Source organism: Lynx canadensis, chromosome B2 (genome assembly GCF_007474595.2).
Source record: "Lynx canadensis isolate LIC74 chromosome B2, mLynCan4.pri.v2, whole genome shotgun sequence".
Classification (NCBI taxonomy): Eukaryota; Metazoa; Chordata; class Mammalia; order Carnivora; family Felidae; genus Lynx; species Lynx canadensis.
Window position 1 is genome coordinate 109,937,491 of NC_044307.1, and position 24,635 is coordinate 109,962,125.

Consider the following 24,635-nt stretch of genomic DNA (forward strand, 5'->3'; position numbering starts at 1 on the left):
ACAGGGAGGGGGACAAAACAGAAGAGACTTATAAATATGGAGAACAAACTGAGGGTTACTGGAGGGGATGTGGGAGGGGGGATGGGCTAAATGGGTAAGGGGCACTAAGGAATCTACTCCTGAAATCATTGTTGCACTATATGTTAACTAATTTGGATGTAAGTTAAAAAAAAAAATAAAATGAAATTATCAAATGAAAAAACAAAAAACCAACAGCAGCATCAGAATTGTTTACTCAATGTTATTCACAGAACAATTCAGATTTTTCTAAGTCCAGATCAAATAATTTATCAATTTGGAAAGCATTATTACCAACATCAGTATTTACTGGAATGAATGACTGATATATATTCGGACACCTTTTCAACCCTGAACATATTAATTCAGCCTCTCTTTAGTAATTTACACGTAAGAGTCTCCTTTCACTAAGCAAAAGCATACCCACACATCTCCTAGAGTTCTGCCAAACTACAAGAGCTGTCCAGGTAGTTGTGGCATTCATATCTTTTTTCCAAAAGTCCAGGGATCCCATGCCTTGTTGGTGGACACAGTTCACTTTCAACTCAATTAGAGCTTTCTGAAATAAAGTCATACTCATGGGGCAAACACTTGAAAATGCAGTTATACCCTGTGGACATCCCAAAAGAAGCCATATAAACTTAAAGTCTGATTTGTTCCCAAGAATAAAACCTGAACAAAATAAAAAACAAGAATATCTTTAGAAAGTATGACCCCATTTCTACCAAAGCTTTGAATTTCTTCAAAAACCTACGATTCTAGGACTGGAAATAATTTAGTCTGAACACCTGGACTTCTTAGAACAAATTAAAGATATTCCATTTTATTTTTCTTTCATTGTTCAATTCCAATGTAAACAGACGGTTCATCAAATCAGTAAGAAAGTATGATCCTGTGAGCCCCCAGAGTCCTAAAGTTGGGTTTTCCTATACTTTTTAATTCCAGAAAGTCCTTGATCTGAAGAAGCAGTTCCATAAACCTACTGAAATAAAACAAAACTAAAATCCCTATAACCCAGTTTCTTCCAAAGAGTCTGTCAACAAGGAAATATTAAGGGCTACAATGTGAAGAAAATTCATAATCTTTGCCATTTCCTCCATCATATCAAGAAAACAAACTTGAGGGGCACCTGGGTGGCTCAGTCCATTAAACGTCCGACATTGGCTCAGGTCATGACCTCACAGTTCATGGGTTTGAGCCTTGTGCATCAGGCTGTGGTGCGCTGATAGGTCAGAGCCTGGGGCCTGCTTCGAATTCTGTGTCCCCCTCTCTCTCTGCCTCTCCCCAACTTGTGCTCTCTCTGTCTCAAAAATAAGTAAATAAACTTAAAAAACTAATTAATTAATTGAAAATCTTTAAAAATAAAGAAAACAAACTTGACTTGTAAAATTCAAAACTTAGCACAATCTCTCCTTAGCAGAGCAACTTTTAAGTTCTGCCTTAACTACTTCCAAACATTTTTCCTTCATAAGTGCAGTCTCAACTGTGACCAATATACATACTTTCTCACATTTCACCCCAACTCCCCAAATCCCTTTTTGGCATATAGTTATTAGGATCTGTTATAGCTATATCCCAACATTAGCACTAATTAGGTGAAAATGTTTCATTAGAAATATCAGGTAGGATTCACAGAAAGGTCAGACCGACTCTATCTGCCCTGAAAGTTTTTGTGGGGAAGTTCATGGTACATGCATAAAGCTTTATTCTAACTAGTTTCCTTTGTCTTCTATTAGGTCTAGTCTAACCAGTGGCCTTTCTGCTAGCTTTGCTCTAGCCAAGTGACAAGGATTCCAATAACCTGGAAAGAGAAAATGTAAAACCTCAAATCTCTTGATGCCAAAAAGAAGCTCATGTTTTAAAACTAACAATTTAGAGCAACTTTCATCTCAGAAGATAAGGGAAATGTTTTATCTCTATATCTTATCTATAATGTAGTTAAACTTTGATTAATAAAAATCAATTGGGAATAAGATGTTTTGTTTAAATCTTAAGCAGATCTTTCAAGTGTTATTTTTTTAATCCAAAATCAATTAGTTTATTTCCATACCTCATTAAGATTTGTCTTAGATATAATGTAATCAATCACTGAACATATAATTCTAGAAGATGTTATTTCATGTACTGAATCTTTAAGGTTAGATAAATATATTTTTAAGATTTTTAAGATTTTTAAGATTAATTATTTAAGATTAGATAAATCTTAAAACTGGAAAGCAGAAAAAAATCTAGCTAACAAAAAATGTACTGAAGCTACTGATTATTAAATATCATTTCAAGGGGCACCTGGGTGGCTCAGTCGGTTGAGCGTCCGACTTCGGCTCAGGTCATGATCTCACAGCTCATGAGTTCGAGCCCCGCATCGGGCTCTGTGCTGATAGCTCGGAGCCTGGAGCCCACTTCGAATTCTGTGTCTCCCTCTCTCTGTCCCTAACCCACTCGCATTCTGTCTCTGTCTCTCTCAAAAATAAACATTAAATAAATAAATAAATAAATAATCATTTCAAGACATAAATGCAAAACAAAACAACACACCTGATTGAAAGATGAATCACTATCAGAGCAATTGTCTGTGCAGTAACTGTTGCTCTTCTCCTTCTGGATTTTTTTCTGACTTTCTTGACTCCGTACCTCATCTTCTTCAAACTTGTTAATCATAGATTCCACCACTACCATCATGATGTTCTTCAGGGAATGCATCATTTCTTTGTATCTTTAAATTCAAAGCAGTCTTGGTAAGAAAAAGACTATTAGCACAAATATAAAACACTCAGCTCAATTAAACTATCTTATTATTTTTTCTGTAAAGTCCCTTTAAAAGCACAATTTTAAAGAAAAAAATGCAAGTCAGTTTTTCTTAAGGAACAAATGGCACAACAATTCATACAACAGAAATAAAAATTAATAGGAAATATAAAACATGTGTTAGTCCCCAGGTTTCTTCATCTGATTACATGGACCAAGGTAGTAAAATAAACAGAATCTAAGGCAAGATGTTCCAATGGTATGGATACCAGTAATTAGCAACAGTCAACTGTTATTATCATACTATCAAAACAGTCTATTTTACATGTCACTTTTATTCCTTGTTTTATTTCTACCTCTTTCTCTATTTTCCTCCCTTCCTCTATTTTCTTTCCTTCCCTTTTCCCTGCCTATACTTTATATCTATAGGCACCTATAGCCACCATTGAGACCTAAATAAGAGTTAAGCTACCAGTGGGTCCTTCAAAACAGAGACTAAAAAACCCACTGTCAGTAATGTTAAAAAAGGGATTCCTGAAATAGGTAAGAGTTTGAAATGGATGGCTTCTAAATCCCTTTTAGCTCCATGGGTCTGAAAATCTCAGAAAGAACTTATAAATAAATTTTTCTACTTATTAAGTGCAAACTCTCAAGCATCCACATTAATATTAGATTGAGATGCCCAAAACCCTAGAAATAGAATTTTAGAGCTAGATGAAACTATAAAAAAAAAAAAATCTAATCTAACCCTTTATTTTACAAATGAGGCATATGTGACCTGGACCATTGAAATTTCTACATTTAAAACAAAAAAGCCATAAATATTTAAGTAAACATAGTGAATACAATACTAAATTTGGAATCAGAAAACCTGGATTACAATCCTGATGACTTTACATACCAGATTTGTCATCCCAGGTAAGTTTCATTTTCCTCAGTTATAAAATGTGACAAAAAGAATACAATCTAGCTGACCTATTTCACTTAGCTGTAGCAAAACATAAGAGTATGTATCTGAAAGTTCTTTGTAAATATAAAGTATGATACATATATTTCTCATTTATCATTTAATAATGAAAATACTTGAGGAAAATAGGCACAGAAACTTCCTCTTTCTTTATATTTCTGGTATATGGGTCATTGTAACTCCACAAATCAAAGAAAGAATAGGTGAGTTATTCTCATATTAAAGGATAAAACCATGCTGGGGGATTTGGATAGAAGACTAAGATTTTAAAATTTAAAGGAGTTTTACGATCTATTTAAATTATATGATACAAATTACATATTATTAAACATACATAATTCTATACATAAAATATATTCTCATACATTTAATTTAGCAACATAATTTATGTAATATATAACTAGAAGCAAATTTAATATAATACATAGTTATAGATGTATAGATTTTCAAAGCACCAGAAACTGAGAAAACACAAAAATATTAAATTAGATGGTAATAATTAGAAACAATATAGGAAGAAAACATGTACAGAAGAGAACTGTTACAGAGGTAAGAAAGAGTCCAGAGAAGATCCAAGTTTGAGGTAAGAGGATACAAAGAGCAAGAAAGAATCCTAAGACACTCATTAGACTAATTGGCAAAGTAGCTATAGGATAACAGAGAAGAGGCTCCAGCTTTCTCCTCTACACATTCTCAGCAGCAAGAAATAGGGAAACATAACAATGCCCTGGGAGCAATCAAGACCTATCCATCAAAACCTGCTCTCTTCTTCCACAGTAAGTGGATTATAGCTGGACACAAGTCTAAACTACAGTCTCCAGACTCCTTTGCAGTTAGGTATAGCCATGTAAACAAGAGAAGTCCTGTCCCCTTAAAAATTACAATATGGTAATTTAATGAAGACATATAAAAGTAAAATCTCAATGATGTATAAGGTAAGATTAAGGGTAAGTAAGTAAAACCCACAGAAAATCTTTCAGTTTCATTTTAGACATGTTTCCTCCAGACCTGTTTGAAAATACCAACATGAATTCTTCTGCAAGAAGTATCAGCAAACTGTCCAGAGAAAAAAATAAGAATAATTCTTTTTATTCTTTTTAAAATTTTAAGTAATCTCTCCACCACATGGGGCTCAAACTCACAACCAAGAACTAGAATCACATGCTCTACCAACTGAGCCAGCCAGGCATCCCCAAGAATAATAATTCTTAAAATTTAAACATCAAAAAACAAACAAAAAAGCTAGAGAGCCAGACCCTAAATATCAAATGAACTATATACTTAAATAGTAGCCACTGCCGTTTTGAAAAAGCCAAAGAAAAACAAACACAGGATGGGACTATGAACACTATTAAGAAGCCTCATTCAATACTCCAAGAAGTCAAATAAGGAAAAGTTCTAAGAGGTAATGAATAAAAACCACATCAATTAACCCTGCAAATTTTACATGGTGAGTAGTTCTTACATATATGAGGAACCGATGATAGACCCTACAAATGAATTCTTTATTCTGTAAAACTCTATTTAAAAAATAAATATCGGGGGCACCTGGGTGGCTCAGTTGGTTGACTGTCTGACTCTTGGTTTTTCAGCTCAGATCATGATCCCAGGGTCGTAGGACTGAGCCCTGCGTAGGGCTCTGCACTAAGCATGGAGCCATGCTTAATATTCTCTCTCTCTCTCTCTCTCTCTCTCTCTCTCTCTCCCGTTTGTGCTCTCTCTCAATAAAAATAATAAATATCAAAATGTTTAAGAAAATAATCTGTAATTAGTACAGTAAAAATGCTGTTAATAAAAGTACTGTTGACTATCATTAGTCCTAGGTAATTTCTGAAGAATCTCTCACACACACACATACACAAGAAAGAAAAAAAGAAAGAAGGAAGGAAGGAAGGAAGGGAAGGAGAGGAGAGAAGAAGAAGGAATGAAGAAGAAGAGAAGAAAGAAAGAAAAGAAGAAAAAGAGAAAGAAGAAAATATACTCTGCACAACTGAAAATCTTTCATCTATGGTTCACAAAGCAGAAGACAAACATTCATTAAGATATTTAACATCTTTATGAGGTAATAATTATTGTTTTAATTTTTACACATGGATGAACTAAAACACAAGAAAATTAAATGACTTACCCAGAGATAAAAAAATAATTTCCTAATAGTCCCATATAAAACTTTGCTTTTAATATGAAAATTCTTTCATTCTCTAATAAAATATTTTAATACTCCTTTTAGAATAAGTTTTATAGTACTAACAGAAATAGATTATTAGAAATTATATTATCCAAAAATGAAGATGACTCTAGTGTTTGTTTTTTCTGCAAATCAAGAATTAGGAAATCTTGATCTGAATGGCTTTTACTTAATATATCTTAGTGCTTTGAACTTTATTAATTTATTGATAGGCATACACTGTTGCTTTGTTCAATAACAGATTTGTTTAGATAATATAATCAGTTGTCACAAAGAGAAAGAGGTCCTGTCCAATGTCATAAAGAGTTTAACTATTTAAAAATAAATCGTATTTAATGCTTTAAAATACAATAGGTAACATAAGCTCAAGTACGTAATACAGTTTTTGTAATACTGGAAAGATGAGCCACATTCTAAGCTTCCATATCTGCCTTCAAACTGCAATAGGAAGTAAGGCCCAGCATGGAGAGAAACCAGATTGCCAACAGCTCCTAGACACATCACATACAACCAAGCCCAGAGACAAGAATTAACAAAGCAAATGTGATATGTCCAAAGCGTTACCAAAAATAAATTTGTGGGATCCAAATTTAAAAGATTTTACTATGTATAAAAATTCCATAAAATTTTTATTACAATAAAAAAAAATCATTGCCATCTAGCTTCAGAAGGCAATTTTTAACATTACCTAATACAGTTACCCTAAGAATTAAAAGCTAAAGAACAGAGCTACAACAAGTATGAATTACGGAGAAACTAGAAGGGGTACCTGGCTGGCCCAGTCAGAAGAGCATCCAACTCTTAATCTTGGGGATGGGCCCCACATTGGTGTAGAGATTACTTAAATAAATAAAACTTAAAAAAAATTTTTTTAAAAGGAAAACCAGAAAACTCTTTGTCCATGCTGCCCTTCATAGCCCTAAAGTCTTCTGTTGTGTCACATTTCATGCTAGGGGTAAAGAAAAAAAACAGACCTTCAAATTGTCAATCATATGCCAAGGACTGAAACACTAAAATGTGGAATATCCAAGTAGCTGAGCTTACATATGAGAAGGAAACCCTAAACCATCTTTCATCTCAGTGACTGCTCTGTATTAAATTGCACTTTGAGTAAGAGTTAGGCATTTTGTCATGCTACCCACTACTCAAGAACCCAGAGTGCCTCCCTAATGCCTTTATATCATCCCAGTTACTACTCTATATTAAATTGTACTTTGAGAGTTAGACATTTTGTCATGCTGCCCCCTTCTCAAGAACCCAGAGTGCTTCCTTAATGTCTTTGGTATCCATTTGGCTTCCATTTAAGGTTTCCATTCACCTGGCCAACTTTGAGCCTCACGACCTTTTTAGTCAAAAAGCCATTTCTTTGGGGGGAGGGGGTTGTTTTTGGTTTTGTTTTTTAAAGTTTATTTATTTTGAAACAGAGAAAGAGAAAGAGAGAGAGAGAGAGAGCATGTTCGGGAATGGGAGTGGAGCAGAGTGAGAGAGAGACAGAATCCCAAGCAGGCTCTTTACTATCAGCTCAGTGGCTGAATCAGGACTCGAACTCACAAACCACGAGATCATGACCTGAGCTGAAATCAAGAGTTGGGCTCTTAATCAAGTGAGCCACCCAGGCACCCGAAAAGGCATGGTTTTTTAAACACCAAATCGAACAGAAACTATATGGTTCTCATTCTCTGTCAGACCAGAAAGGCAGGCAAGCAAGGAACAATACACATGGAGAGCATTAGGGCTGAAGGTCAGACATGTATATACCACACAAATCCTACCCTAAGGAATCTATAATAGATTAGCAGGGAGTCAATAACACAAGTAACTAGAAAAAAAAAAAAACTAGAAAAAAATATATATGAATTCTTACAGAGCAACATATACCAAAAAGTGGTCCTAAGAGGGAAGTGAGAGAAAGACAGGCTCTACACTGGCCTCCAATATCAAACAACTGTACCTCTCTAAGCAAATCACTGAATTTGCCTCTCTGGGCCTGTAAATTAAGGACCTTAGAACAAATAATTCCCAAGGTATTTTCTAGCACTGACATCTTAAAGTTTTATGGAGTTAAAATTGATTTAACAAAAACTGAGCTCATAAGTGACTAACGTACTTTTTTTTAGTTTTTCCATGACTACTGTCCAGCCATGCTGCATGACCCCTTATTCAAGGGTTTGTCTCTAGTATCCGTCCTCCCCCTCTTCCACGTAGTATTTAAAGTTTTCACTGTGGGCACATGGTCATCAGTTAGGTATTAAACTTCCCAGTCTCTGTTATAGGTAAGTTGGGCACATGACCATGTTTTAGCCAGTAGAAAGTGAGTAAATAAAGAATCTTGCTTTCTACCCTCCTTTCTCGGCTGAAATCCTGTTGTCCAGGCTGAAATCCTGTTGTGGAGTTAGTGTGGCTGCTCCAACTATGCAGATGAAGGCAATATTCAAGAACAGAGATTGGTAAAATACATATTCTGGACCTAAACTAACCTACCACTTGTTTTTGTAAAGTTTTATTAGAACATACACACACTCTTATTTACATAGTGTCTACAGTTGTATTATTACTACAACAGCTTGCAAAGCCTAAAATATTTATTATACAGCCTTTTACAGAAAAAGTTGACTAGCTCCTATCCCAGATATGATGGAACAATAGAATAGAAAGAACCTGGGGTCGCTGGATAAAGTCATTCAGAAAAACCACCTACCTTTGCTGCATTCATGTACTTCTGAACTGTTATATAAGAGGAAAAAAAAATTGCTTTCTTTGAGCCACTGCATTTTGGTGTCTATTTGTGATAACTGTTTGGTATATTCTAACTAACATCCTCTTCCTCCATAGTTCCATGTGATCTTTTGCATATATCATGGCACTTACCATCCTGTATTGAAATTACCTATTTCAAATTTATTTTTCAGTCTAATGTTAGACTCCTAAAAACACTATGGATTATTTGGGGGTAGGAGGCATCTTATTTAACAGTATAGCCCCAAGATTTAAAACCTAACATACAGTAGTTACTTATTAAATGCATGTGATATATAATAAGGGAAAAGAAAAAATAATTTACTGCTAAAGTCAGAATTATGTCAAACATCAATAACATAAAATTGATTATAATGGCAAGAAACAATATCATTAATTCATCCAACAAATACCTATTATATACCTAACATTTGCTGGGCATTTTCAAGGCATTATGGACACAGAAATAGAAAAAATAAAATTATCTACTTTTTGAGAGTTTACATTCTAGTAGGGAGACAATGAAAATGAGCATAAAATAAGCAAATACATATATTATCCCATATTAATCAGTGACGAAAAGTTAAGAAGAAAAAAAAAGCAAGGTAAGAAAGAGAAAAAGTAAAAGGGAAAGGCCATTGTTTTATATAGAGAGATCAGGGAAGGCCTCTCTGGTAAGGAGACATGGAACTGAGACCTTAATAAGTAAAGGAGAATTAGAAACAAGCCAAGGATATTCCCTCCCACCACTGCTTTTCAACATCCTATGGGAAGTCCTAGCTAATGAAATAAGACAAGAAAAGTAAAAGGAAGCAAGATTGGAAAGGAAGAAATAAAACAGTGTTTGTAGATGCCATGATCATCTATGCAGAAACCTGAAAAAACTGACAATAAAATTCCTAGAATCAATAAACAATTATAGCAAAGTTGCAGGATACAAATTTAATATGCAAAAATCAATCACTTCTCTGTATACCATCAATGAACAAGTAGAATTGGGAATTTAAAACATACTATTTACATTAGTACCCCAAAAATGAAACACTTCAGTATAAACCCAACAAAATATATATAAGATCAGTATAAATAAAACTATAAGTTTCAATTGAAAGAAATCAAAGAAGAACTAAATAAACTGAGAAATAGTCCATGTTCATAGATTAGGACAATACAATACTGTCAGGATGTAAATTCTTCTCAACTTCATCTATAAATCCAATGCAATCCCAATCAAAATCCCAGGAACTTATTTAGTGAATATAAACAAACTGATTCTAAAGCTTATACAAAGAGGCAAAAAAAGAAAAAACAGAATAGCTAGCACAATACTGAAGGAGAAGAATGAAGACGGAGAACTAACACTACTCAACTTCAAGACTTGACTTTGAAACTATAAACCTAAGTAATCATACAGTGCAGTATTCACAAAAGAAAAGATAAATCTGTGGAACAGAGTAAGAGCCCAGAAGTACCCTTAATATAATCAACTGATCTTTGACAAAGGAGCAAGAGCAATAAAATAAAACAAAAATAGTCTTTTTAACAAATGGTGCTGGAACAATTGGACACCCACACCAAAAAATCAATCCAGACATGTGCCTTACACCCTTCATAAAAATTAACTCATAATGGATCACAGACTTAAATGTAAAACACAAAACTATGAAGTTCTTAGAAGATAACATAGAAGGAAGTCTCAATGACCCTAGGTTTGGTGATGGCATTTTAGACATGACACCAAAGGCATGATCCATGAAATAGGTAACTGATAAGCTATACTTAATTAAAATGAAAATTAATATCTGCTCTGCAAAAGACACTGTCAAGATAATGCAAAGACAAGCTACAGACTTGGAGGAAATACTTGCAAACAACTTACTGATAAAGGACTATTATCTAAAGTACACACACACACACACACACACACACACACACACCTCTTAAAACTCAACAATAAGATAACAATCTGATTAAAAAATGGGCCAAAGATCTTAACAGACATTTCACCAAAGAAGATATATAGATGACAAAATAAGTATATGAAAAGATACTCCACATCTTATGTCATCAGGGAAACACAAACTAAAACAACGAGATATTACTACACTACTATTAGATAACTACTATTATAACACCCAAAATCTGGAACATGGATATCAAATGCTGGTGAGTAAGTAAAGCAACAAGAAACCTCATACAACGTTGGGGGAATACAAAACGGTACAACCACTTTGGAAGACAATTTTATAGTTTCTTACAAAACTATACATACTTACCACATGACCAACAATCATGTTCCTTGGTATTTACCAAAGGAGTTGAAAACATATGCCCACACAAAAACCTGCACACAATGTTTATTGTAGCTGTATTCATAATTGCCAAAATCTGGAAGCAACCAAGGTGTCTGATACATCCAGACAATGGGAGTATTACTTAGTGCTAGATATGAATAAGCTATCAAGCCATGAAAAGACATGGAGGAAACTTAAATGCATATTATTAAGCAAAAGAAGCCAATCTGAAAGGCTAAATAACATGTGTTTCCAACTATATTATATTCTGGAAAAGGCAAAACTGTGCAGACAATAAAAGGATCAGTGGTTGCCAGGGATTTGGAGGGGGAAGAATGAATAGGCAGAGCATAGAGCATTTTAGGGCGGTGAAATTACTGTGCATAATCCTATAATTGGATACATGTCGTTATAAATTTGTACAATTCCACAGAATGTACAACACTAAGACTAAGCCCTAATGTAAACCATCCCCTAAGGGAGGGCTTTGCTCAGCTATTGAGAAAGAACAAGACCAGGGTGGCTGGAGCAGTGTGAGAGGGAATATGGTAAGAAATGAGGAAGGAGAGGGAACAGAAGGCTCATGTTTGGGGCTTCTGGGCTACACTCTGAATTTTACTTTGAATGAGATGAGAAGCCTTCACAGAATGCTGAGTGGACTCAAGTGGCAGGATCTGACTGATTGTTTTGAAGCATCATCCTAGCTGCTATGAAGGACATGGGTTAGGGGTGCTTTCAAAATGCCCTGCTGAGAGAAAATTGCTTTCAAGTATTATTGTGAACATACTCACTCTTTAGATTCCTGGGTTCTTTTAGTAACATGCTGTACAACTGTGTCATAGCCAGATTCTTCATCCTGATTCTGATTAGACATCCATTTTTCCATTTCTTCTTCAATCATGGACCCCAAAGTGTTATATATATGCTGTCTAAGATATTTCACAAATTCATAGCTAAAAAAAAAATTAAAAAACAAATGCACTCAATATCATGAACTCACTTATTAACCATATCCAGAAGAAAATGTTAGCACAGAAAGATTTATGAAATACTCAGATTTCTTACCTTGAACCAGATTAAATTTTTCATCCCAAATCATCAAGCCAATCTAGAATTATGTTGTTTTTTTCTGGGACATTGGCATTTACCACACCCCATGCCCACTCACTCTATCAATCCACCTACTCATAGACACTTGTTAACATTTCCTACACATCCCTTGGCTTCATCACTTCCTCTTTTTTTTTCTTTCCATTTCTATTGATCAGTGCAAAAGCACATCACCTCATGCAGACATTACTACAGCAGTCTTCTTGCTTGTCTTCTTTCACCCTCCTCCCTCTCATATTTATCCTGAACACTGTAGTCATCTTGGTCCTCAAAAGTCATGGATTTCATTATTTCTGAGTTAGAGCATTTCACTCATACCCAATAAATATTTCTTGTATTTAAAACTAATTATTGGCTATTTTCCAAATACAACTTCCTTGGCTTGGCATTTAAATACCTAATTAATCGGGGCGCCTGGGTGGCGCAGTCAGTTAAGCGTCCGACTTCAGCCAGGTCACGATCTCGCGGTCCGTGAGTTCGAGCCCCGCGTCGGGCCCTGGGCTGATGGCTCAGAGCCTGGAGCCTGTTTCCGATTCTGTGTCTCCCTCTCTCTGCCCCTCCCCCGTTCATGCTCTGTCTCTCTCTGTCCCAAAAATAAATAAATGTTGAAAAAAAAAAAAATTTAAATACCTAATTAATCAAGCCCCTTAATTACTGCATCTCCACTTACATGAGGCCACACTCAGTTTTCTCCACAAACATCAAACATGTTGATTTGCATATAAGCAAGGAGGGACTTTTAAGTGACTACCATGTGTTAGACACTGAGCTAAGCACTTTATTAATATTGCTTTATTTACCACATGAGATAGGTAAATAGATGAGGACACAGACTGAAAAGTTAAAAAGCCTTATCAAATTCACCAACTAGTAATTCAGGTCAACCTTACTCCAAAACCAGTATCATTCCCACAACCCCACACTCTCCCAAAGATGCAAAAATTCCAAAACTATTTAAGAAATAAAATAAGAGGTTCTATAGTGTTCAACTGAAACTGGAAAGGAAAATTAATAAATGTAATACTCATATTTTTACTAATTTTTGTATTATTTACATTTCTTCCCTTTAGAGAGGTAAATCTACTCCATTTTATTTTCTCAAAATAATAATTGGCATATTAAACTTAAAAATAAAATTTACTTAAAAGTTTAAGTTATTCATTGAAATTACTTTTAAACGTTTAATATTTATATTCAACGTTTAGCTAGTAACTTTTCTTTTTCTTAAGTTTATTTACTTATTTTGAGAGAGGAGGGAGAGAGAGAGAGAGAGAGAGAGTGCAGAGTGTGGGAGGGGCAGAAAGAGAGAGAGAGAGAGAGAGAGAGAGACAATCCCACACAGGCTCTGCACTGCCAGTGCAGAGCCAGATGTGGGGCTTGAACTCACAAACAGTGAAATCTCGACCTGAGCCAAAATCAAGATCAGATGCTTAACCGAGTGAGCCACCCAAGTGCCCTTAGCTAGTAACTTCTAAGCTTTAGGAAAATAGCTATTAAGAACAGAAGAGATAAAGTGATTTTGTAAACATAATGACCTGCAGTGTTAGACCAAAATGGCAAACACAAAGTTTCAGAAATATTCCAAGAAAAACAAAACCCAAAACTTACTGAATCACGTGTCCTAGAAAATAGCCCTAATAATTATTCACGCAATTTTGAAGTTTTTGCCTCTTCTGGGAGTCATCATTGCCTTACATCACTTGAAGACCTTCCCTTATACAAGCATAACTTCCCATCCATTTTAAATGCTAACTTATTTTTTGGCTTGTATATTTGTAATTATAAGCCAAATACTTGGATATTCTATACAAAATGGTAAAGACTTATATAAGCAAGAGTTCAAAGATTAAGGTTTCAAGAGAATCTTTTAAAGATATTCTTAATTTTTTTAACATTTGACAGTCCCTAAACTGCCTCCACAACTAGCTCTGAGACTAAAATTGACAGATGTGCATGATGTGATCTGAAGAGCAAAAATACATGTGTTCTCCACCACAACCATTCCACCACCACAAACCCTCTAAAGAAATCAGAATATCTGAAATTCCAATACCATAAATGTATCATTGCTGTCTTGAAAATGTCCTTGTAGGGGTGCCTGGCTGTCTCAGTCAGTGGACCATGCAACTCTTGATCTCTTGATCTCTTGATTTTTAGTTTGAGCCCCACATTGAGTATAGAGATTACTTAAAAATCAAATCTTAAAAAAATAAAATAAAATAAAAAATAAAATGTCCTTGTAAATGAAAAAGGATCCAGGAATAAATAATCTCTTGAGCCCAATCAGTCTGAGCTCACAGCCAGCCAGAGAAAATTGAATGTGGAACAAAGTGCAAAAAGATAAACAGTCCCTAAAAACAATCTTGATCCTCCTCATAATCCTGCCCTAGGCTAATCAGACACACCAGTTTTCCTTCACATCTCTAAGACACTCAGTGGGAAACAAAACATGGGGCAAGCTGGAGTTAATTCTCTGAAACTAAAGGAAGGGCCTCTCTGAAGATGAATTCTACATCTCACCATCAACATTTACTACAGAAAAGTGAATTATTCCTTAGTTTTATCAGTCCTGTTTCTCTGCCACAAATCAAGCAATTAGGAGAAATGAGTATTTAACTAATATAAATTTTGTGCTTGCTTTGTTTAAAGCCCAAACTGTAAGCAAGTAGGTTGTGATATTTTTATAACTAAGGCAGTGAGGGAATACAAGGAAAGCCCATTAATACAATGTATTCAAGAAAGTTAACAGAATACCACTCTAAAAAGACACATCAAAAACAAAAACAAAAACAAAACAAAACAAAACCTCCCCACTATTTATCACCATCTATATGATATAGCAAATATGCTGAGAAAAAGTTTAAACCTCCTCTTTGGGAACTTGAATAACCACATACTTTTTTTAAATGACATCACTTTTATCTGTGGCCACAGTAGTATCTCCCAGAAGACTCCATTCAAAATATTTCAAGGTTTTGGTTCATCTTCCAAATTAAATGAACCCAAGAACCCCCAAATTAAATATTCCCTAATGGGTTATTGCTCTTTTAAGAAAAAAAAAAAAAAAATCTCCAGGGAAGATAAGGCCTTCTATCATGGGAGCACTACCAGGCTGCCTATAGCCCTTTGGATGCTCTACTAACTCAAAGATTATTGGAAAACTCTCAAGCTTCCAATCTTAAATTAGTAAATAGAGTCATTTCTGCAAGTAGACCTTTCTACTCTGGGTAAGAAAAATCCAAGTCTTCAAATTCTCACGTGACAATTCATTTTGTTGGTTCTTTTACTATCTGAATTCATGGCAATACCCCATAAAATCCTACAAGGAATACTATTCTTCTGTAGTAGTGCCCAGGATAGAGAATTATTATTGCTATGGGCTGGGAGATACTATAACACTTAATATATTTAATTATTATGTACTTAAACATAAAATTAAGTACTATGTTGCTTTCACTGTAATCCTCATAGTATTGGTGCCATCCAGTTGCTCTTATGAAGTCTTCATCTAATCTAAAAGATTGATGATAACCACAGCTTTTTAAATCAACCCATTGCATCATTTTTATAAATTATTCTGGTGTAGCTATATTCATATTTTGTATAAAAGCAAAAGCCCTGGATGCACAAGAGACTTTCGAAAGGTCCCATACTTATAACAGGGATTACAAACTCAGTGTCACTGGGGGTAGACAGGTAAACTAAAGCCAGCCACATGTAAGAGAGAAAAGGAAGAGGTGGTGGTGAAATAAAAGGATGTGTCTCAGCTAAAAGGAAGAGCTTCCACATGGCTTTAGCCACTTAGGACTATCACAGCCTGATGTGGATTTTTCAATGTTTTAATAGAAGCCAGAAAACTACCTTATGTGCTATCTCCCAATTTTTAAATGTTACTATTTTTTAAAACCAAGCCAAAGAAACACATCCATAGACCCAATATGGCCTGCAGAATGCCAGTTTGACCTTTCACCATCCATTCATACAAGTATTATAAACAACATAAAATCCTTACCACTAAAGATACTGGTGAATCATCTCTATGTTTAAAATTTCTATTTAAGAAATGTAAAACTTCCTTCAAAAAAAATGTACATACTTAATAACTTATGTTAGAAGATCCTTACTAGGCTTAATTAAAGCAATTCTGCTACAATATAAGTCCTTTCCTCTCAGAATTAGTTTTAGCAAACTCCTTTAACATTTTCAGATTAATATACTCTAATTGCACAGGAAAGACCAAGACTACAATATTATGGGAATAATACCTCTCTGCCATGGACTACAATAAATACAACTTCCATTCATTTGTATTTTAACTGAAGTCTATTAATATTTCTTTCTTGGTCATTTTAAAATATTCTAGGGAGTGCCTGGATGGCTCAATTAAGCGTCCAACTTTAGCTCAGGTAATGATCTCAGTTCAGGAGTTCAAGTCCCACATCAGGCTCTGTGCTGACAGCAGAGAGCCTGCTTCAAGTCCCCTGTCCCCCTTTATCTCCCCCTCTCCAGCCTGTGTGTGCTCTCTCTCAAAAATAAATAAACGTTAAAAAAATAATTTAAATTTTCTAATAACAAAGTTTCTTCTTTTTTAAAGGACATGATCTATACAATTAGTAAATAATTTTATCTTTAGAACTCTACAAATCCCTTTGTTTCAGGCTTAAGTTCTAAATCTTACACTGGTCAATCTTGTAACCTTAGACAAAACACATGACCTTGCTAAATGTCAGTTCCCACTACATAACAATAATGATAATCCCAATGCAAAATCTGTTGTCTATTACACATAGCTATACTTTGACACTTTTCAAACCAAATGTACTATACATGTTTGACTAACCTTATTTGTTGCCATAAAAGTAATTTAATGAGAAAAAATAAACATTTGGTTTCAAAGACGCTATCACCAAGTGAATGCAAAGTATCTTTTTCCAAATATTCCTCAAAGAAGGACATTAAAAACCTGAGTCAGGCATTTGCTACTAAGGAAAAATATGTTCACCTAACTACATTTCAGAAGCAGCTCAATTAAAATAGCAATGAACCTCATCACTTTGCTTTACTACTGGCAAATATGAAATTTTTTACATTTATGTCAGAAAATTTACAAAGTTGAGTAAAAGAACATTCACTTTTTTCCATTTTGTTCTCCAGCTTTATTACCTAGATTTTTCCAAGAAAACTTAATTATTTCTTTCATGATGAATTTCTGACATGTTCAAAATGTCTATACCAAAATATGCACTGATACACAGATTACTATTACAACATAAGAACATAAAAAAACTAGTACAAGTTTGTTTCAAGACATCATTCTCTTATTTTAATAAGCAAGAAATTTTTCAACCATATATAGAAAAAATTATCAGTATTGGTATGTTTTAAAAAGAGACTTTATGGGGCGCCTGGGTGGCGCAGTCGGTTAAGCGTCCGACTTCAGCCAGGTCACGATCTCGCGGTCCGTGAGTTCGAGCCCCGCGTCGGGCTCTGGGCTGATGGCTCAGAGCCTGGAGCCTGTTTCCGATTCTGTGTCTCCCTCTCTCTCTGCCCCTCCCCCGTTCATGCTCTGTCTCTCTCTGTCCCAAAATAAATAAACGTTGAAAAAAAATTAAAAAAAAAAAAAGACTTTATTAGAGTAAGTTATGAATTATAACGCTGATATTTGGAATTCTTATTTCAGAATCAAAAGATTTATTATATAACCAACCTAACTTTATATATCATATTAGTATATAAAGATTATGTAATAGAGGGGCGCCTGGGTGGCTCAGTCGGTTAAGTGTCTGACTTTGGCTCAGGTCATGATCTCACAGTTTGAGTTCGAGCCCCATGTCGGGCTCTGTGCTAACAGCTCGGAGCCTGGAGCCTGCTTCGGATTCTGTGTCTCCCTCTCTCTCTGCCCCCTCCCCTGCTTGTGCTCTGTCTCTCAAAAAATAAATAAATGTTAAAAAAAAATTTTTTAAAGGTTATGCAATAGAACGAACAAGCTTTACATCACGTACAAACTTTTAAGTCAAAGAATAGGCTTCTGAGTCATGATAAACAATTACTAGAAATGCATTCATTAATTATGGAAGCACGCATGTAATTCTTAGTCATTTCTCTATACATGGATATCACTTTACACAATGGAGGTTTTCTTGAAGGTACCATTTAAATGGATTTCACAGATTTAAAAAATCAGTGGTACATTCTTCTATAAAACAAAAAATAAACCTAAATCAACAAATTATTACTGTGTTCCCTCTGTATCAAACCAAAAATATACTGGATGTGAGGGTTACAAAACTGAGCATTTACATTAGAGACTCTTATAATCATCACAGTTGATAATTACTAAAATAAATACACATACACACATACACAAACACACACACACCACAATTCTTGTGTAAATGCAAGTAAATATGCTCTAACTCTGTGGTTCTCAACCCTGGCCGCACGTTACAATTCTCCACGTTCTCAACCCTAGAGAGCTTTTTGAAAATCACTACGGCCCAGACTCTACCACTCCCCCTCTGCCAAGCTGCTCAGGAAATTTTGATTCATTCATGATGAGGCCCAAGCATCAGTATTTTTTTACATGGGGCCCACCTGATTCTAGTGTAGCCAAGAGTGAAAACCAGGGCCAGTTTGGTTTCTGGGAATCTACACAACACATGCACACATAATGAAAGCAATATCCTCATCCCTACCTCTCCTCCCCTCCCACAGCCCTCAAATCCTTGCTGCCACTTTCAAAGACAGAGAGGGAAAGTTTGGATATTTTAAAGAATTTGTACAGTTTAAGGTAGAAAAATAGAAGATGCTATACAACAGAGATAGTAGTTTAGGGAAGCTGCCCATTGGGGCAAACCCCCAGATAGGGCTATACTGTCTACATGATGGTTTTCCCCAAGTGACTGCAATTTCTCCCACTTTAATTTTTTAGAGTACCTAAAATTCCATCATGTATGGACTCAACTGTCTTAAATATCTTCATACAAAAATACAATAGCCTAAAGACACCAGTTCCCCCATAAGTCTCTTTAATAAAATTGTCCTTGTCAATACCTGGACAACATTGGGTGGATTTAAGAAACCAATGTTCTGATAGTGGAGAAGGGAAGGTAGATAATTCTGAAGTAGGAAACACTTTTGGAAGCAATACATACCTAAGTGACTTAACGTACAATGTCAAGGAGAGTTAGGTCAGTGAAAACAAAACCAAGTATAACTGTACTAACTGACCTTCAATATCCGACTGAATTGTAAGAGTCTATGAAAATACCAAAGACAAGCAAGTCCTCTTTTTCTCTCCTACATAAAGAGTTCCTTCCTCCTAAGGCACAGATCTCAGGTTAATGCAGCTAACACATGACTTTTAGCATCTATGCTTTTAAGACTACAAGCTACTTAAAATACTTCTTTTTTTTTTCAACGTTTATTTATTTTTGGGACAGAGAGAGACAGAGCATGAACGGGGGAGGGGCAGAGAGAGAGACACAGAATCCGAAACAGGCTCCAGGCTCTGAGCCATCAGCCCACAGCCCAACGCGGGGCTCAAACTCCCGGACCGCGAGATCGTGACCTGGCTGAAGTCGGACGCTTAACCGACTGCGCCACCCAGGCGCCCCAACTACTTAAATACTTTTAGGATTATATGGAGAACAAACAGAGGGTTACTGGAGGGGGTGTGGGAGGGGGGAGGGGCTAAAAGGGTAAGGGGCTTTAAGGAATCTACTCCTGAATCATTGTTGCACTATACGCTAACTTGGATGTATTTTCAAATAAATAAATAAATATATGCAAAAAAAAAAAAAATACTTTGAGGATTATAAATCTTACTTTTAAAACTACAAACTAGTTATAATTTGAGAGTGTCTGGATTTTTTTAGGTAGGCCAAAAGTAAATCTCTTTAGTAAACAGTGAACATTAAGTATGAATGGTAATCAGCAGGCATTTAATCTAATGCACTGCTGAAAAGCAAATTACTTTATTACAACAGTCATTAAACTACTAAGAGGAACAACAATGACCTAACTTAAACTTGAAAAGCATTCTAAAATTGAAGCAGCTAAAGCAATACAGGTAAACATTTACATTGAAGAAAAAAGAAAAAAAGAAAAAAGCTGCATATTAATGAGCTAACCATTCATCACAAAAGTTTTAAAAATTTTTCCAAGAAAAGAAATAAACAGCAGAAACTTTAAAACCATAAAACATATACATAATACAAAGGAGGAACAAAGCCAATAGCTGGTTTTTAAAGACTAAAAAAACCCCTAGAAGAACTGAAGAGGGAAGGCACAAATCAAAGAGAAGAATAAAAAGGGGGATATATAGCTATAGATATTAAAAATATTTAAAAACTACAGGATTTTAATGAAAAACTTTTTACCAATACATTTGAAAATCTAGACAAAATGCACAAATGCCGAGAATATGATCCTAGCAAAAATTGACATAATAATTTACAAAGTATTTAAACAACTGCTTGTATGTGAAATAAAAACCAGAAATGAAACCCCAAACTTCATGCTTCATGTGGATTTGTGTGAGGTGAACTTGTATTACATGAGTTTATAAAACATTATTAATTAAACCTTAATTTGAGAAAATTGCAATTATTCCATAGTCTGTTGTTTAAGTAATATAATCAATAGTTAACCAATAAAGCTGTTCTGTAATGTCTCCCAAAATAATATGATCACAAATAACAGCTATTTGTAGTGGATTCAATTAAGAAATAAACAGGAAAATCATGGAAATACGAAGAAACTTTATGAATAACCATAAATACCAATGAAATCAGTAACTATATTAACAAGAATTCCTTACTTTTGAAAACTCCCTTGAGAATCTGGTGAAAACTATAAATACTCCCCCTATAAAAGTGCAAGAAAAAACAAACTTTTACATTAAAGGGCTCAAAAACCCAATTATGCACATAAAGGAAATGAGTACGAGTTCCAGATAAATAGAATTTCAGAGTCAGTAAAGGTAACATAAAAAAAAAATTTTTAAAACATCTCTGTGAGATCAAAATGAAATACAACCACTGAATTTAAAATATTGCTACCAATAATAATTAATTGGGTTCCTGCAAGAAAACGTTTCAATGGAGAGGATTAATTTAAATTAAATGAACCAAAACAAAAAAAAAAAGGTCTCTAAAGAAACGTAACCTTCAAGATTGATCTCAAGTGGTACCTCTCTCATTAAACTATTTCTACTGCTCGCAAACCCAGAGTACTCTGTAGCTCTTCTACAGCACTTATATTTTTGACATGTATCACAGACATTTGAGTATGTGCCTTATCCCTTCATAGGAACTTAAACTATTCGATAGGAAGTTAACAATCTAACGTCAGTATCCCTACAGTGCTCAGAATGGGGAATTGGGGCAGCCACTGAAATACCAGATCAGCCAAGGAACAGAGATCTTGGGAACTCATTGCTTTAAGCCAATGTGACAGGCACAGTGACAAGAATCCTTTGAAATAACAGAATTCCTCTTAGAAAAACATGAACAATTTTCAATTATTGTTACTGTGTTGCCCATGAGGAAAAACGAAGAATTAGGATATGTTGGTTGTGGCAGCAGAAACACAAAGGAGACAGAAGCTTTGGAAAGTAAGTAAAGAATAAAGAATACATAAATTCGATATTTGTAAATAAACGAAAAAAAAATGAACCTCAAACTTGGGCGCTATGTTAACAACAATAATCAAATGAACATTCTTTAACTACACTTTGACCCTTTCTGGATCAGCTGGTTTGTTTGCTTAAGACATCAAAAGCTATTTTACTTGTGAAAATTTTCATCAGTTTCCTCCAGATGTAAGAGGATTTCCTCGGCGCACTCCAGAGAGGGGGCACCCGTGATCTTCTCTTTTACGCTCTGGAACAACTGCCTCAGCATCGTCTGCATCACCACCTCGTCCTCGCCAGAGAAATAGGCCATCCTCTGCAAGAATCAAACACCCACGCCCATTACTCCAGGTCGGCGCCAATGCCGCGCACAGCGCACGCGCGCTCCCACCCCACCCAGGCCAGTGCGCTACGCCGTTCCCCGGGAGACCGCGGCAAGCGCTTGGGGGTGGGTCCTCGGCTGCCTGCGCGTCTCTCCGGGAAACAAGTCACCTTACTTTGGGGAAGCACGGGTCCTCAAGGACCCGCCTTATGTACTTGTCGTTGCCGGCCTTCCGTACGAACAGAGTTCAAGCTGTCACCGCTAACCGCAAAAAAGACAGCACGGAAGGTTTTGATGGGTCTGACGGCGGGACGTCTGCGGTACGTGTGACGTCATCACGTTGACGTGACTTCCTGAGTGGGAGGGAGTGCCCCTTGGAGACCTGCCCGGCACCTATGGGAAGTTTCAGGTGTGCTCGCTGTCCCTCGCCATGTGTTTGTGGAAGGGAGGGAATGGAGAACGAAGAGTCAGAATTCAGTAAAAGTGAAACTGAAAGTAGCTTGAAAAGTTTTTAACTACGTGAATGGTATTGAAATGTTACACTGTTGTTTTTCTCTAACAGTCAACATGTGTTGACTCCTACTCCTTAACCAAGCACCTTGCTAGGAACTATGAGAAGATGCCCTCATAATCAGACAGACACACCCCAAAAAATCAACGTTTACACCGTTAAGTGTGATTAAGTGTTACGTTAGAGAAATGCTCCAGGTAGGTGTTGTGGAAACCAATCCCCTTTTAACCCAATAGAAGAGGCAAGGAAAGAAGCGAAGAAAGAGGCATTAACATTCAGGTGCTCGAGTTGGTAGGCTGGAAAGAGGAGGTGCAGAGGCTACAGAAGCAAATCGGCCACAATTGAAAGGGTCATGTTTGGCACGTTTACAGGAGAGAGATCAATCTTGGAAGTAGCAGGACACAGTTGGATTCCATAGTGACACCATAAGATATGTATATGAGGATCACTGTGCAGGAAGATGCAGTGTATAATAATAGACCTTCATCCAGTTTCCAATCCAGATAAATCCTCAGACCATGGTCATGTCCAAGCTAAGGAGCCAACACAACAAAGTTTAGAATCAGATCCTGGTGTCTATGGAATAGTCAGTCCAAGCCATTGATGGATGGTTTAATGTAGATAAATTCTACCTTATCTGGCTTAAGTTTACTCTCCTGGTAACATCCAATATTCTTCACATGTTAGCCAGGATCAGTGATTCCTTTGATGTCTATGCTGTTACTTCCAAGAGTAGAAGTATGATATATCCTTGCCAACTCTGACAGCATGTTTCTTAGTAAAATGAATGCTTAATCTTGATTGTCTCACTACTACATTAGGAAAGAAACATACTAGCAGAGTAAACAAACTGTATTTGTCAGTGAAGCTATCTAGTATTATATGTGCATGTGTATGTGTGTGCACATTTGTAGAATCACCAGCAATGCAACCAGTTTCCATGTTCAGATTAACACAGATGAGTTGTACTGGCACCTCAACATCAAGATTAACATAGCTATTAGTGGTGGGATTTTTCTGAAATGTAAGCTATTACTGTTAAAATTCAGAGCAAAAAATAATAGCTTTATTTTATTTAGTTGTTGCATTCCTAGAAAATTCAGTGTGTTAAAACTGTGCCAAATATTTTTATATAAATGGAATTAGTTCCTACACTCAAATACATAGAGTTTTTTCTCTACTTTGCATGTCCAGCAGGATCATTGAAAGTCATAAGGAACCAGAACAATTCTTTTGTGTGGGAGATTGTCCTGTGTGTAATTCCAGATGTTCAACATCCATGGCTCACACTACAAATGCCAGTAAGTACCATCTAATCATGTGATAACAAAATGTCCCCCATTTTATAAAATGCCTTCTTGGGAAACAGGGATGATTTGAACCACAGATGAGAACCACTGTTCCAAAGGATATAACTTAGGAGAAAGAAAACAACCTTAATAGAATACCTGAGATGCAAGAAGATAGCCAACAGCAAGTGAGCATAGTAATGTATTTAAGCAAATATCAATAAATATTGTCTGTGTAAAATAATAATCTATAATTTCTAATTTGTGAATGTATAAATTCATAGCCCTAAAATACTGTAAACAACCATGTATAAGTAGGAAGTGTAATGATAGGTTGAAGTATTCTGAAATTCTTATATTTTTCTTTTTTTTTAAAAGAAATTCTTATATTTTTCTTTTTTTAAAAAAATAAATTCTTGGGGCGCCTGGGTGGCGCAGTCGGTTAAGCGTCCGACTTCAGCCAGGTCACGATCTCGCGGTCTGTGGGTTCGAGCCCCGCGTCAGGCTCTGGGCTGATGGCTCAGAGCCTGGAGCCTGTTTCCGATTTTGTGTCTCCCTCTCTCTCTGCTCCTCCCCCGTTCATCTGTCTCTCACTGTCCCAAAAATAAATAAACGTTGAAAAAAAAAATAAATTAAAAAAAAAATAAATTCTTATATTTTTTCTTTTACTTATTTTTGAGAGAGAGAGAGAGAGAGAGAGAAGCAAGGGAGGGGCAGAGAGAAAGGGGACAGAGGATCTGAAGCCAGCTCCGTGCTGAGAGCAGAGACTCCGATGTGCGGCTCAAACTCATGAACCAAGAGATCATGACCTGAGCCAAGGA

The 24,635-nt window shown here is 35.8% G+C and overlaps 1 protein-coding gene across 1 annotated transcript in view; it reads right to left on the reverse strand.

Annotated features, from left to right (window-relative positions):
* The window catches only part of TBC1D32 (TBC1 domain family member 32), a 201,163-nt gene extending 178,856 nt beyond the window's left edge, over nucleotides 1-22,307 (reverse strand). Inside the window, 4 exon segments of the mRNA XM_030316251.1 lie at nucleotides 2,554-2,731; nucleotides 11,740-11,901; nucleotides 21,851-22,008; nucleotides 22,190-22,307. Coding sequence (XP_030172111.1) covers nucleotides 2,554-2,731; nucleotides 11,740-11,901; nucleotides 21,851-22,005 — 495 coding nt within the window. The 5' untranslated portion in view covers nucleotides 22,006-22,008; nucleotides 22,190-22,307.
* Between the last annotated feature and the right edge of the window lie 2,328 nt (nucleotides 22,308-24,635).